General features: G+C 39.4%; 1 protein-coding gene across 1 annotated transcript; it reads right to left on the minus strand.

The window, feature by feature from the left end:
* Positions 1–5: 5 nt before the first annotated feature.
* On the minus strand, positions 6–14,998 carry tbl1x (transducin beta like 1 X-linked). The gene is made up of 15 exons (XM_033986714.2): positions 14,619–14,998; positions 5,690–5,790; positions 5,387–5,532; positions 5,098–5,314; positions 4,343–4,475; positions 3,596–3,737; positions 3,433–3,496; positions 3,234–3,331; positions 3,060–3,120; positions 2,854–2,975; positions 2,703–2,777; positions 2,500–2,627; positions 1,995–2,160; positions 1,811–1,912; positions 6–1,561 (listed from the first exon to the last, which is right to left on the minus strand). The coding sequence occupies exons 2-15, from the start codon at positions 5,745–5,747 to the stop codon at positions 1,535–1,537; spliced, it is 1,539 nt and encodes a 512-aa protein (XP_033842605.1). The 5' UTR covers positions 5,748–5,790; positions 14,619–14,998; the 3' UTR covers positions 6–1,534.
* Between the last annotated feature and the right edge of the window lie 1,648 nt (positions 14,999–16,646).

Below are 16,646 nucleotides of genomic sequence, written 5' to 3' on the forward strand. Positions count from 1 at the left end.
AAAGATATTTTGATTTACGATATCAAAATAGAGTGATTTATTTGAGACAATGAATGACTTCAACATTTTGTCTTGGAAACAGATGTTCAGACCCTGGATCAGGATCAGGGGAGATAATGGCTGTCACAGCACATACTCCATATGGGGCTCTGCATCACACCATGATGGCTATCAACTAAAAGCCCAATTCTCAGTCTGACACAGACGATAATGGCTCTCAGCAAATCCAAATGTCACAAAACAAAAGACCCGCCCATCAAAAACAATGTGACAAAAGAACAGTTAAACCTTGGCCCTTCATGCACAGCAAACTCAGAGCATTTGCTGTCCCGCCATTATAAAAGTGCACTTCACATTGCTCTAAACAGAACGAAAATTACAAAAGGCAAATAAACGATGGTGTGTCAGAAGATATTGTGAGAAACAGTGGAAAAGCAACAGTGGCCTCCCACATTGCAGGTGTTTCATATACACAGAGATTTGATAAGCTGCAACATAAGAAGTGATGTATTCTATCTACACATGGTCATCTCTCTGGTTAAAATCTGAAATTTATCAATAGATCATTTTGCAGAAAGTGCCAAAGACAAAATATAAAATACTTTTTTCTCCTCTGGACGCATCTGCATTTTACCAGTGGCACATTCCTCCAAGAACAAAAGTTTGAAATATTTTGTGACAGACAGAAAGGTAGTAAAACAAACATTGAGCCACTGGTGATCAGAAGTTATGGCATCTGCCATTCATGGACCCCTCAGCGTGGAAATAAACCATACTGTATATAAACATATTCACACAGTATATAAGTCTGTGTATTTATCGCATTTACATTTCTTTACATTCTTTATATTTACATCCAAAGGGAGAAGATTCTCTTTGTCAAATCAAACATTTCACATCTTTCCAAAAGACAAGTAAATGAAGCAGGATGTGATCATGATTCCTTGGCAGAGATTTTTCTTCGCTGCCATGTTTTTATGACGTCACATTCTGTTTTGACTTTAAATTACCTATCTGTGGAAAAAGACATCACAAAGTACTCTTGAGACAAACTGTTCTCCAGCAGGAGATGTTAAGCACCCTGTGTATAAGCACACATCAGTAATCGCTACTTCCATTGTATTTTCATCTTAAATCTGATGCATACCATTCATCTCTGTTGCATACCATATGATCATTGTACATAAAACACAATTTTGTGTTTTCACTTGCTCCAGTTCACAAATGGAACAACCAGCATAGATACGACAACAGCTCATTAGGGTTCACCAAAAGGGATACATTTAGTCCATAGACGAGGGAGTCGAGGTTCTTGGGCCTCCTCTATGCCCCAATAGGTGCTTGAGAAAATTCACATCACAAACTGTAAGGTGCACAGATTTCAGTTTTTGGCTCCACTGAAGCTGCTGCAGTCACTCTTCTGGTCCCCTCTTTACATACAGCCCTTCTTGAGCAGTGTGCGCATTTGCTGATGAACAAAGGCATTTTGATGCACATTCCTGAATTCATCCAGGAATATAAAATTCTCGAGTAGCTATTTCCGAAGATCAAGAACACAAACCTGCAAGACAAATGGAACTTTTAAACAACCCTCCACTGCAACAAATTTGTATTAGCCCTTGTGATTAATTAATACATGATTAGGAGAAAATATGATCATGAAGATAGTAATACAAGGAGGAGAGGCTTGCAGTGGTAGTAGCTGCAGTAATAGTTTCTGTAGTATTTACCATACAGTAACAAAAACATAATATCTCAAGTGAAAAGAAGTACAAATTCCTGATGCAGTCTCATGGTCTCAATAACTTACCGATCCATCAGATGCACTGGCACCAACTTTGTCCCCTGTGCTGTTCCAACAGACCTCAAATATACCCCCAGTCCCTCTGTAACTGTGCACCAAAGCTCCGGTCTGCAAATAATGGGAAGTCATTAAGAGCAGCTCAATCAGTCTGGAATAACACTGAGGCGGAAAATGATGGTTGGACACTTACCGTAGTGTTCCAAATGTGGACACACTTGTCGAAGGAGCCGCTGGCGAGGTGTTTCCCGTCTGGACTGAAGGCCACGCTGTAGACTGGCTCCTGGTGCTTGGTCAGTGTGTGAATACAGACCCCCCGCTCCACGTCCCACAGGCGCACAGTTGAGTCGAAAGAGGCACTGAGGCACCAGAGAAAGGCGATATTACACCGCAGTATAACTATAGTCTTGTGCAACCACAGTTTTTAGATTTGTAAGGCTCTATAACTATTGTCTACAATGGTGGTTTTCAGATTTAATTAGTGGGCAGGTATTCTGGGCTGTACATTCCTGTGGCAGTGACCCATGCAGTCACATTTACACATGCATGCACATCTGGGTCAGGGTTATACTTAGTAAACCCTTATACATTTCTTGAAACATACATTTCTTTAAAACATGTGCACAATGGATATGTTGAAAACATGTATTACATAATCTTGGGGCACATAGTGCTGAGAAGATGATAGTGGTCCATACCTAGCAAGCATGATATTAGAATTAGGATTGTTGGTCCCTGGGCCGGTAGGACTCCACTTGATGGTGTAAATCTCTTTGCTGTGAGCCTGAAGGTCATGGACACATGTTTCCTGCTTCATACTCCAGATCTGTGTATAAAGAAACAGGTTAAATGCTAATCTAATAAACACAAAGACTTTATTAGTATTCAGAGTGGCTCCTACCTTTAAGGTCATGTCATCTGAACAGGATGCGAGCAGCATGCCCGATGGATCCCACTTAATGGCATTAACTTCATTCTACAGGGAAGAAAGACAGCATTAGCTTTGATGAGACTGTTTACAGTGCAGAGTTTTGAGCACAAACTCCACTCACTCTATGGCCCTGGAAAGTCTTCAGAGGCCGGTCGTTGCCAAGGCGACATACATGAATGCACATGTCTGTGCTGCAGGAGGCAAAAGTAGTGTTGTTTTGCCAGTCCACATCCAGGGCTGGGGCTGCATTAATACAGAACATAATCATTACAATTACACACTAGTAAGAACAATGCATGCACTTTTATTTGTTTTATAAGCTTTTACCTGAGTGAAATGGAAACTGCTGCTTTGCCTCTCCTGTGTGCGCATCCCAAATGATTGTCGTCTTTAAAAAACAGAACAGAGCTTATTATGAAATATTTTATTACGGATATGTTTAACAGTGACAGCAGTGAAAATAAGAATTAATTAATTTTAATTAAAAGAACTATGAAATACCTTATCTACCCCAGCGCTGAGAATAGAATTCCCCTTCTTGTTCCACTTCAGTGCAAATATCGGCCCTTTGTGTTGCCCCAAGGTGCTAGCCAGATTTCCTAGTGGGAGACAGTCATATTCATATCAGACAAAAGCTATAATTGAATACATTATCAAATCTTATGTTATTCACGTAAGTACTGTATTAGACATGTCTTACCATCTTTTGTCCATATTCGGGCAAATCCGTCATATGAACCTGTTGCCAGTAGTGTCCCATCGCTCTGTTGAAAATATAACATCATAGTTATTCAGCTGTCTTCCCAGGTGTGTTTGGAAAAATTAAAAGTGGAATCATGATAGATGGATGATAGAGGGCGTACATTCCAGTCTAGTGAGGTGACGTCTTTATTACTGGGGACATCCTGGCCTCCCTCTCTGATACAGTGTCGGAGCACCAGCTGTGTGGAGCTGGAGCTGTTATTCTCATTCAGGTTCCATATCCGAGCGGTGGAGTCTCCCGAACTGAACACACAAGCAGTGCAAAGAATTAAACCATGAATGTCACAAGGCCTGTCACTTTAAAAAAAATTAATGTACCATATATTAAAAAAAAACACCATTAACGATAATATTGACTACTTGATGCCACTGACGCAATATCTTAGTATTTTTTCTTTTCTCTCTATTTATGTACAGTATCATAAGAAAATTTAGAAGAACTGCAATAAATCAATAGCAGAACAACTGTGGTGGTGCACTCAAAATTTCATTATTTTCAGATTTCTGGAGTTGTCTGATTTTGACATGACATGTAAACAGCAAAATCTGCTGTGAGTAATCTGATTTCTTCTTAAATATGGTATCTCCGATTAGTCACATCAGATTTTCCAGTTTGCATTTCATTTAAATAATCTTACAACTATCGAAATCTGACAATAATGAGATTTTGGTGCATGTAAACAGTTACTGATGTATCTATAATCAGTCTTAATTGTGAGCATAAAAAATAATACTTCCCCACTATGCAAAGAAAAAGCATATCCACTTAATATTGAGCCTACAACATATTGCTCTTTCTATCACATACTGAATGAATAAGTCAATATAGCAAGTAGTGTCAGACTCACCCTGAGGCCAGCAGGTCACTAACAGGGTTCCAAGCGCAGATGAACACCTCCGACTCATGTCCTCGGAGCACTGTGGCTTTACTGGCCGGGATTTCCACATCTACATCCAGCTCCATAGGCTCACTGTGGTTGTCTGAGAAAAGGGATAAAAAGTATTAAAATAAACCATTCAAATGTAACACCTGTTTTCATCTGTTGTTAATTACAATTAGAATATTCAAGACTTTAAAAAAAACGTTTTGTCTGTTATTTACTGAACATCGAACATGATTATTCTAAACCCACTTAACAATTTGATAACAGAAAGGCCACTGATTGGTCCAAAATTACTCCCATTACTATATGTTGCACAGTAGCTAGCAAGACAAGACAAGATAAACCTTTGTCCCAAAATATTATTACAAAATATGGACTAATTTGTGAAAAATGGCAATGCAGCAGACATTATCAAACTCTGCGTGTGTGAACGAGTCAGATTTTTTTTTTTTTTTATGGTTGCAAGTGCAGGCAGTAGTGGATAAGAGATGGAAACAAACACTCATTTTCCATTTTCTAAACCCTCATGTCTTGAGTGATTCATGTATGACTGAGTAATCCTGTATTGTCCCGCATTCATGTGGAACTCAAATAAAACTACAACTATGCTAATGATGACAAAACATGGTTAAAAGGAGTTAGAAAGTCCATTTTGCATAGCGTATCTCCTTTGAGGTGATGCCATCGCGGGCGTTTATTCTGTACAATTAGGTTCTTACTCATATGTGTGCCGTTCTCCTCCCCATTGACAGTGGCATCTCCATTCTTTGGTGCATTAGCTTGGTTTCCGGAGGTTGAGGCAGATATGGCATTACCGGGCTGTTGCTGGGCTAACTTATCACGGAACGCCTGCTGCCGAGTCTGCACCACATCTGGCATCACCGCGTCAATGAGAGACAGAGACTCAATGGGCCGACCATCGAACACTGTACCGTCCTGTAGGGCACCAGTGGTTACTCACACATTTAAACATGCGTGTTGTTGCACTATTTGCACTGATGTGTTTACCTCATTGATGCTAATCTCTGCCTCCACATACTGAAGCCCTTTCTGTAGGATGGAGATGAGAGCAGCAGGGGGCACTAGTGTTCCGTTGATGTTAGATTGGCTAATGTGGCTTTCAATGCCAAAGGTGAAGGCTGAGTGGGAGAAACCTGGATACAAGCACATTCACTGGCATAAGTAAGTACACTACTTAGAGGAAGACAACCATCATAAAACAAAAAAATGAGGATGTGTTTGCCTTTAAATGGAGCTATAACAATCGGAACAACAAGTACTCAGTCGCAGTATGACAAAACCAGAACCAACCTGATTCTTGAAGGTATCTGTAGACCAAGAAGTTTACTTCGTCACTCGTAATACTCATCTTAAACCGGCCGGAGGAGGTCTGCCTGATGGATAGGTCCACTCTGGAAAACAAGAGAACAGTGATTAGCATTCCATTTGCATTGAATGGCATCTGGCTTCCATTCAATCAGAGTGTCTGTTATTGTGACATTGATATTTTCTGAGCATATAATTTCTTCTTCTGTCTCCAAATCAGAAACATACAGTAATGCAAAACATACTCTAACTTGCTGTGCTTTAGTAAAAAGCCACTCTCCTTCATTCATAACACCAGTGAAATGTGACCCGTGAATCTATGTCTAGTACTAAAAGTAAGTATGTGACGCCCCCTTCCCTTGACTAATGAAGGTGTCTGTATCCATTTGGACTTCTCGGTAGTGAGTGGTGCTTCCCATTAGTGACCGGGTCAACCATCTTACTGAAAGGAGCTTCGCTAAAGCAGTCATGATCTTAAACGTTAGTAGACTACGCATTGAGGAAATAACATGGGAGAGCTAAGGGCTAATTAAGCAGATACACCGGCATTCTGACCTTTATCTATATTTTCATTAAATCGGGATATTAAAACTTTTGCCTTTAGCTATATATTCAATGGTATTTCTTTAATAGCCATGACTGCACCAATATAAAAAAAACACATTGAATTATTTAATGGTCTTCTTCAGCTTTTACAATAAAAGGTCACAGGTAAGAGAAGCCTATCCCAGGAACTTGATGTCTTAGGCAGGATAAATGCTTGAAAACTGTACAACACACGTCTCTCTTGTCCCATCTCACAGGTACTATTTTGCAATATATGTTAGAATAATTAAAACACAACTGATTTTATTTGGCTTACAAAAACACTGAAAAGACATGATGCAGTTTGAGCACAGAAAAGTTTTTAGTTTGTTTTTTTTGTTTGTTTGTTTTTTTGCATTAGGTGAGGAATAGGTTTAAATGAATTAAACAAAATGCTGGATGGGATTGAGTCATCCCAATATGTAATAATTGCACACCCACTAGGAGCAAAAGGGGGCCATGAGCACAAGACACGATAATAGTGGGATGGTGAGAAATATGGGCTCTGCATGGCTGTACAACTGTGTCCAAATCCAGCCCAGGCCCACTCACCTTCCCCTTTGGTAATGGTAAACAGAGGATTGTGCTGTCCCAATTACCAATGGACCACAGCCAGAGGGCTGTAGCATGTTACTCAACATGAATAATTCACCTTTCCACCTGAGCAGATTGTTTAAGATTGGGTATGTCTTCCCTGCACATCAAAACATTCTGCATGTTTAATCTCTTCTACTATTACAGTGACTCATTATTTCTTTGGTGCTATAGTCCTCTACATAACTTATTGTCACAAAGCAAACAAAGGAGGAAGCAAAAGCCATAAGACTGACTGTTTTTTCACCTGAGCCACTATGCCTTGTGCTACCTACTGCCGCCGTGTTTTTGTGAAGATAATTAGCTTCCACATGAGACCAGGACAGGGCAAACCACATCAAAGCAGCAAGCACATGAGGCCATGACTACTACACACTAGACTACTGGAAACATAATTAGCAGAATGCTGCAGGGAAGAGGGCAGCTTTAATCCCTCTCAGATAGGCCTGTGATACCAGTTGTTGCACAAGCACTGAGACGCCCAGGTCTGTCACTAAACAGCACATCTCTGACTCAATATTAACCCGGCAAATGCATCTGGTGGTTTAAAGGGATAGAAGAAACTGTTCTCAAAGCTACATGTAATGTAACTCTATAATGTGTGTGAACAACAGAGTTCTGGGAGTGAAATACAACAGCCAAATTCTGGTTTCTAGTTCACCAAATGCTAATATTACTGACTAACAATTCAGTGTATACTCAAAGGGATATTTCAATATACTTGTGTGCCTTGGACCACAATTTGCTTCACATAATAGGGTTCAATATTCTATGTCAAATCATCCAATGCCACCCTCTTGACCACCTTGGATTTTCTGTCAATTGTTAAAGAATGAGCTTCCGACTGAGTCCTGATTGCTTACATTGAAGACAGTTACTGAGATTCACAGAAAGTACCATGAGTGGACTGACTGTGGTCACACTTTGAAACATCAAACGTAACTATGGTTCTATGAATCCCGGATGCTGAAAGGAGGAACTAAATAAAACTGGAAATAGGATCAATTACAATCACACAGAAGACTGAACAATTCAAAAATTAAATGTGGAAATATGAGGATTTTTTCCCCTTGTATTGACAAACTTTCAATCAGTGCCATTTAAAATTAAAATGTTTTCCTACAAAGCCTGAACTCCAAACCACATACTTTTATTGATAAAGGACTGAATATAGACCTCTTCATTAAAAGGCTCAAGCTGATAAACTGAAAATAGCAAGATCTTGATTAAAATTTGAGCAAGTGTCATTTTTGTTTACACTTTCTTTGGACACACTGCAGAAAGACAGATGAAACAGCCTTACAATTACAAAACATTACTATTGAAAAGAATAGTGTGATTTTTTTCAATGTCAAATATAAATATATTGTTGAGCCTCATCATTACACAAGAACACATTGTGAAAGGCTAGAGTTCAGCAAATGACTTTTTGCAACTCCACACAATCTACTTCCTTAAACTAAATGTTATTTTAGCAAATCTGTGATGGTGGCGAATATTCAACCTAAGCACAAATTTTCAACGATCGAATGAATACCAAATAATTATGAGAAAACACTTTGCATGTATAGTTTCTTTTAAAAATGAAAACATTATTGCATCCTTCCTTTAATCATTCAAGTAGTTAAACTGGAGGCCCATCCTGGAACAGTTCTTGCCATTTAACCAAGCCTGGGACTGGCACTACATTTCTCTTTTCCTTTTCATTTCTCTCTGATCACTAAAAATGCATCCATCCCTAAATAGAAAGTGTTTAAAGACGCAGTGCAGCCACAGGAACACAAAGATCTATCTTCTATCTGGATTTGAAACACTGAAACAGACCATGCCAAGGACCTCATTTTCTCCTGCACAGTCACCTTCTGACAGATGTGCAAACAAGACCTGGAAACAGCAGCCATTTTCTCTTGAACTGCTCTGCTGAGTAAAACCCGCCTTTGAAGCTTCTGGTTGGGGCTGCAGTCTCTCTGGGGGGAGGCGGTGGGGAGGTGGGGGAGGGGTGAGGAGCAGCCGGGGTGGGGGGATGGGTAGTCAGGGTGATAAATAATGATCGGCACACAGGTAATCACAACAACCATTTGTGCATTATTCTCCAGCCTGTTTCAATGACTCACTTGGCGACAGTCAATGTAGGTCGGCGGAGTGTGGGGGCGGGGGAAAGGGGGGGGGGGGGGGGGGGGGGTTGTTAGGGCCTCAGTCTCAGGGGAAAACACTTCTCCCACGCTTCCTGTGAGTGGCAACACTTTTCATGTTTACCAGCGGTGGCCAACCATGTGTGATTAAAGCTGACCAACCAGACCGGAGCCCTTTATTCCAGCACCTACCTACCGCTAATTATAAGAATGACAACATTCCACTTGGAAATGGGTTGAAGTATGGCACTGAATGGTCCGGCACTTGCAGACAGAGGAATTACATTTATGTATGGTTCACAGCAGGGACCATTATGCAATATGGTTATTCTGCATTTAACACATTCCACTGCAAATTCTGAACATTTCTGTAGAGATGATTATATAGAGCCAATAGACGAGTGCAATCTTGAAAAATATTCCTTGACTCATTTGCAATTTCATTTAGTGTATTACTGTAAGAGCCAGTTTTCCCCTATAGATTCAGTCTAGCAAATGATATGTTGATACAAAATGGCAGCATAATCACAGCAGTTCGAATATAATAATAGTCTCATAATCGACCAAGGCTAGATTCTTTTTTTCAGCTTGACCTGATTAAGAACAGACTAAAAATGAAAATGGAAAGAAAACATATGTTGTAAAATTCCAAATAAGGATATAAAGAGATATTTCAGCACTTCTGCGCGTAATTTCACATTTGCCTGATACTTAAACATCAACAAATACATTTAAAGACATGTTTTCAAAACATTTTCTTTTGGAATGTCACAATATTCCTTGAATATTATGTCGGCATACCCAAAAAAACTTCAAGGTATTAATTTTTGTCAATACCGCCCACCCCTATGTAACAGCAGTAGGGAATTGGATTGAAGCAAAGATACATATAAGTATGCATGATTTATCTAAGATTCAAACTGACTATCTTCCGGTTGGCCATGACATAACTTGAGTTTTTATGAGTACCGCAAGATAAATCAAAACAAAATCACAATTTCAATGCACGTCATAGAAATTGCAACTAGGTGGTTTTCCAAAGGCATTTTTCTATAACTATATAAAATACTAATTAACCAATTACACACAAGATCATCCATGATATCTCTTCTGAGCTTTGAATTACCATCCATGTGTGATGCATCTTAAATATTAATCCACTAAATTAGCATGAGCGCTATCAACACCCCAGGTGTTTAGTTCCTGTGCAGCACATGGGAGACTACAGGCCTTATTTACACCAGAGGAATGAATGGGGGATGGTGTCAGACAGCATGGATCACTTTAAGCGGTCATTGCCATGGCGGTTAATCGAAAGTGCCGAGACCTAGATTCTGTCTTTATGCACAGCCATTACCATCAACTCTATTCCACCTCTTTCCATATGCTAAATGGTCTCACTAAGTATTCAACAGCCAGTTACAAGCAGAACGCATAGCTTTTGCCACAGCTAAAATAAAAGCACAATACAATACTTCAGATTTTTATCTTTACTGCTACAGTGCTACATCTGCATTATTTAACCTCACAATACATATAATACAGCACAAAGAAAAGGTTGAAATTTATTTATAGCAATACTATGGCCGTTTTATCCAATCTCCAATTCTAGCCAAACCTTTTCATGCCACAGTTTTCTTTGATTTCCTCACAATTCTTGGTGCACTTTGTAACTTAATATTGCCCTAGTAACAAGTAAATAATGAAAAATTTGCTTCCTCTGAGTGTTCATGTCTCATCTTCACTTATTCTTGACCCTAGAGCTATTACATCAGAAAACGCCACTCCAGTGTCACATGGGAGTAGTTTAGTAACTGGGTCAAATCATATTTTGAATCTATATCAACTGATTCAATATTGCCATTTCTGAAAATACTCTAGTACAGTGTACCGTCATTTTAAGCAATCTGAGGCGGAAAACACATCCCCATCTTCAGTAATAAACAAGGCACTGACTGTACAAAATGAGCTTGTGAATTGTTTTGAATGTAGGGCACAGACTAAACCACACTATCATCCGCTTTGTATGTGTGGAACTCACTGGCTTCACACCTCTTTGAAATATTCTAGTTATTCTTATACCCTGCCGTTCATTCATTCAAATACGGAAACAAAACTTTCACTTATTTACTGGAAATACCCTGAATGTCTAGATACAAGACACAACAACTCAACTTTCATTCTGCATTACATTGCATTACATATATTCTTTATTTGTTCATCATAACTATTCGTAACATGTTGCTAGAAAATAGAGTAAGACCTTTACCTGACCATTCTTCCTGCAGCGAGCCGAACAGTGGAGGATTAAGCCATAAACACAGTAGCACACCAGAGTGGGCAATACAATGGTTGCTATGGTGACGGGAAGATCTTGCTTCTCTGTCAACAGCTGCTCATACCACCCTAAATACCCCCAACTCTCCTTGAGCTCTCCTCCTGTGTGACACCAGGGTCAAACAAACAAGGCAAGGAACCCAGATGCTAAATTTCATTGTAAGTACAGTTTTCTCAGAACATACAGCTATAAATATAAATACCATAGTGTAAAATGCACCATAGTATGCAGGTAGATATCATTACGCTCTCATATACTAGACAATCCTATTCACGCAGAAAAAAACCCCCACTGATTAACAAAGACAAGCAATGCTAAACTAGATATAGAAACAGGTATTGGCCTGGATGGAGTATGGTGAAGGAGCAGCAGTTGCGCTGTCTGCAAATGTTGTCTTTGAAGGTCTGTTCCATACTCAAAATCCATACTGGTTTTGTGCCCATTGGTTAGTCAGTCCTGATAGTAAAGCTCAAATTAATGGTGCAATCGTGAGCCTTTTTAAGCCTCAACATGGTCTCTCAGGCAGTTTGTGGTTTGGAGTTCAGATTTTTTGTCAATATAAGGAAAATAAAAATGTATTTGTTAATTTTTTGATGTCATCCAGCCATACCTGATTGCTCATTTGAGTCACCCTTGCACAGGTCGCTGGTTACAACGGGACAAGCTGGCATTCTGCATAAAAATGTCCCATAGCACTGTGTCATCATGGATTTATAAATACAACAGCCTAATGCACAATGTTTACAAAGTGGATAGCAGGGAAAGGTATTAATTTAGAGTATTAATTAAGAAGCATTGCACCAGAATTCCTTCATACTCAGTGCGTAGTATTTATATACATATTTCACAATGATAAAAATCTGTCACAAATTCAACATGTCTTAAAGCTTAGAGTGCATGGGTATTATTTTAGAAGGAGCATCAGTGTGCCAGTTGGCTGGTAGCCCATGCACACTGCATATCTCTAGTGGAGGAAGAGAATGGCTCACCTCCCCCATGGTCTATCATAAATAAATACTGCTACAGAAATATTTGGACAGCCAGATACAGGGATTTAAGAAGCCTTGAGCCGACATGAGCTTTCTCAGGGACTTCCTTGCCCTACTTATGAGCTGGGGATACATTTCTGTTTTGAACACTTGCTCCAGCACAATGAACATAGTATTGGCAGCCATAATTTCCAGTACTATTCCTAGTTTATTTATTCAGCACATGGGCTGATCTTACTTTCAAACCTTTCAAGGATTTTTAACCAAAGGTACAAACAAAAGATGTGTTGATAATAAGATGCACACTTTTGATATATCCAGGGTACAACGTGTACCAATCCCAAGCCTGGTTAAACAGACTGGACTTCTTGCATTAAACCAGATTTGAATTCATTGGAAAATAACCAAGAGGAAGATTATTTCATGTAGGAAACCCTGAAGTGAAAGACTGGAAAGAAATTCACAACTTACTACAAGAAAATGGCCTGATTCATGGGTTAGCAACTGTATGTGTAGCGATAGTGGTTACTAAGCTTGAAAATAAAGCTAATACATCAACTAATGCAAAATACATATAGCTACGACTATATCACAAAAACACTCTAGGGTGCCAATCAAAATTATCTCACATTGCGGAGCCTTGACAAATAATGTAGGTATTATGGGATTTGATTCTCATTACAGACTGTATCATATGACAATACGATATAAAGCACAATGCTCCCAGTTTGCAAGATGAAACAAAAGGCACCAAAATAATGGAGGGAATCATGACGTAATGGATGAAATAACAACATATTTAGGATGTATTCATATTCAAGGACACGCATACTTATCTAAAGATTTGCTAGACGTCTAACCCAGCCTAGACCTCTGCTGAATAAGTAAAAAAAAAAGTATTTGTACGATAACACTCTCTCATGAAAAGGGAAGGAGATTTGCCTCGCTTGACATTGAACATCCTGAAATTTGACTACACCACACCACCAGCTCACCGAGATGTTGAAACGATAAATTGCATTGACCTAATTCAAAGTGCACTCGCTTCTTCTTGTCCAACTTCCATTTTGGACCAGTGAGGATGACTTCTGACGCATTTGGAGGTCAATAAATGTAACTCAAATGGGTCGAAATGTACAATTAGGCAATAATAAAACTTCCATTGTAGTCCTAATTGGCCACCCTAAAGCTGTTTTTTGTAACGACTGTAATTATGGCCTTTCACTGCGGTGACAATCAGGTTAAGAGCACTCATTGGACATAATGTTATTTTTGAATATGATTTGTATAGGCCTATTGAAAAAGCACGTAGGGAATATATCCGGACACGCATTTGAGGGGGTCATTCAAATAAGCAAAACTAGCAGGCGTTGAACAATTATGTGTAATCACAAGTAAACCGACGCATCAGTAACACTCTACCACACAACAACCAACACTAAAAACAAACAAGAGGGGAAAAAAAGCCTTATATAATGAAGAATATCAGTCAGACTACCAGGAATAGAGTGGGCATTGAAAAGTTAAAATGATTTTGTCATTGGGTTTATGATTCAACTGTAAGTCCAATGCTGGTTTAAAAGAAATGTGAAGGCTATTAAGTAGATTTTTTTCCATTTAACAGCATCTAAAATCAAGATGTGAGGTTTAATTTTATATTATGAACTGACATTGTGTTGTTATTGGTGTCATGGTGTGAAAACGTGGGTTATTTGTTACTGACAGAGTGTAAACATAAAGATATAAGTTATAGTAGTTATACAGTAACATGAGCTGTCCATTGAAAACTGTTGGCAATGTCTAGTACAGTTAAACGCTCTGCCCCTCCCCCACCCTGACTATTTGAAAACCTTTACATGACACAAATATACACATTTATGTTGTAAGCCTGTATACATAAACTCTAATCATGTCCCAGTATCTTGTATAAGCTATGGATAATCTTATATGATAAATGATAGGATAAATAATAGTAAAATAACCACGACTACGGGTGAAGTAAGGTTCAAACTTACTGTATTGTTTGTGTTTTAGAGTTAAAGCGATTTGGGGGGTTAAAGTGCGCATTTCCACAAACATGGCAAAGTTATCCAAGCAGAAACAATATGCGTAAAATTTCAATACACGTGTGCTTGGGCCATCTACCGGTTAACCCTCTTTAATCAACGCCATTATTACTCTTCCAAAAGCATTATCCAGTGCGTAAAAACAACTTCAAAGCGGAGAAACAGTAAGTGAGAAGATGTAGCCATAAAGCGGCCACTTTGACTGCTTACCTTTAACTGTGAGAGTGAACTCGTGCTGTCCGCCACCTCTTTCCTCTTCCACAAGGAGATCCTCCAACTTCAGTGAGCTAGCAGCGACTTTCCTCCCATTTTGCTTCTCGTCATAATTCAAGTTCCGACCGCGGCTGTTTACCCCTGTGACGCGCAATCGGGGAAATTTTTACGCGGACACCGGATCGCGCGCAAGTCTCGGTAAAGTTGGAATAACAAAGCCGGGAGTTTCAGTTGGCGTGGAGGGCTGCAGGCTACTCTGGAGTGTGTGAGAAACAGGACGGAAAGAAGACGGCAGCGGCAGAGAGACGCAGACAGGGAGCACTGGAGAGAGAGAGAGAGAGAGCGCGCGCGAGGGAGAGAGACAGCCGCCGGTGTGGGGGTGGAGGGGGGTTTGCTGACCTTAAACCTGGAGACGAAAACACACAATTATTACATTCACCAACAGGTTTATGCATAAGGCCAAAGCACAATGCAGTATGGATTGTAGAATATGGATGAAAACGGTATATGTGTTACTGTGTGTCACCAATCACCAACATTCAACGATGACGCGCATTTTACGCACAGAGATTTGGACAGAAGATACTCTGTTTATGTCACAATTTGTCCTGTCAGTGGATCAGTACAAGAATATACTGTACAATCAACTGGAATACTCAAAGACCAAGTCAAATTAAACAGAAGTATTTTATGTTTCCTGTGCTATGTGTTCACCAACGTCTAAGCCTAAAATATCTTATAATGTGGTATTTTGGTGGTAGTAAAAGGAGATAAGTGAGTTTCATAGGCTACAGTGAAGCATGCTGCCTCTGTGGCCTCTGAGGTTCCCCTCCCCCACACTGTGCTCTTTTTCGCCTGCCTGGTCACACAGCGGTTGATTAATTCTCCTTTCGCCTTGCTCAGTCATTCAGATTTGGAAAGTAAATAACAAGTTGACATCATTACTGCTCTACACTGGTGTGACACATTCCTTTGGTTACCGTAAAGAATAAGCAATATGCGCAAAATAAAGACAATACCTTACTAGACTTAAACTGAAGCTGACTTGTCCAAATATCATTGGTTTTAGATGTGCTCAAATATCAAATATATAACAAACTACTTGCCTATACTGTACAAAGTGCTTCTTATTTTCTCAAGATCAATAGTTTAACTTAGTTCATTGACACTCCTAGTCTACAAAAGTTCCATCTGGCTGATTTTTTACCTTTAGGTCAATGTTTGCACTCGAGTTTGTGTTCATCCCATAGGCTATCCATGCTTAGGATTGACAAAAATGTGTTATATTTTTGTATGGCCCCTCAAAGATAAAAGCCAGCTCATAGAATATTAACGTGTAAACATTGTTAAAGCAAAGTTTTAATCATAAATGGATTTGCAGTGTAATTGAGTCACACTGGATACCCTAACTTCTTACACAGACAGATATAACATTCCCAAATTGTCAAAACTCATGGCATTTGGAAACTCAGTGGAATATTGTCTTATGTCCAGATGATGTCGTAGTGTAAGCTTTTTCTGTGGCTGCATTCCTCTACAAGCCCTTCTCCTGATCCATTTTTGATGAGAGCAGATAAATGGATATATGAGCTGGGCGCCCCACGCTGCCAGAAAACAATTTCAGAGCTCCCCTGTAGTGACAGCAGAATGTTAGATACATTTCAGAGACCTGAGGTATTTAGCTTAAAACAGATACAGTGCACCTGGTTCGAAGGATATCATGTAGTTTAAGTTATAGGGATATTAGCAGCAACATTAGCATAAATAAAACAATATAACTGAAAGCAAAATACTGTGAATGTTCAGTTTGTTCATTATTACAGTATTAAAAGTACTATGGATTCTTTATATACTAGTTCAAAAATACCAGAACAATAGAAAGTGTCTCAGAGTAGTTCAGGTAGAAGGGTTGTCTAAGCAGGTTGATGGTTATTGTGTCATTGGGCAAGGCACTTTACCCACCTGGTCTATATAAATGTGTTAATTTATGGTTACATCTTCACATAGTACCTCTCCAACCAAACA

This window comes from Periophthalmus magnuspinnatus, chromosome 21 (assembly GCF_009829125.3).
Source record: "Periophthalmus magnuspinnatus isolate fPerMag1 chromosome 21, fPerMag1.2.pri, whole genome shotgun sequence".
NCBI classification, from domain to species: domain Eukaryota; kingdom Metazoa; phylum Chordata; class Actinopteri; order Gobiiformes; family Gobiidae; genus Periophthalmus; species Periophthalmus magnuspinnatus.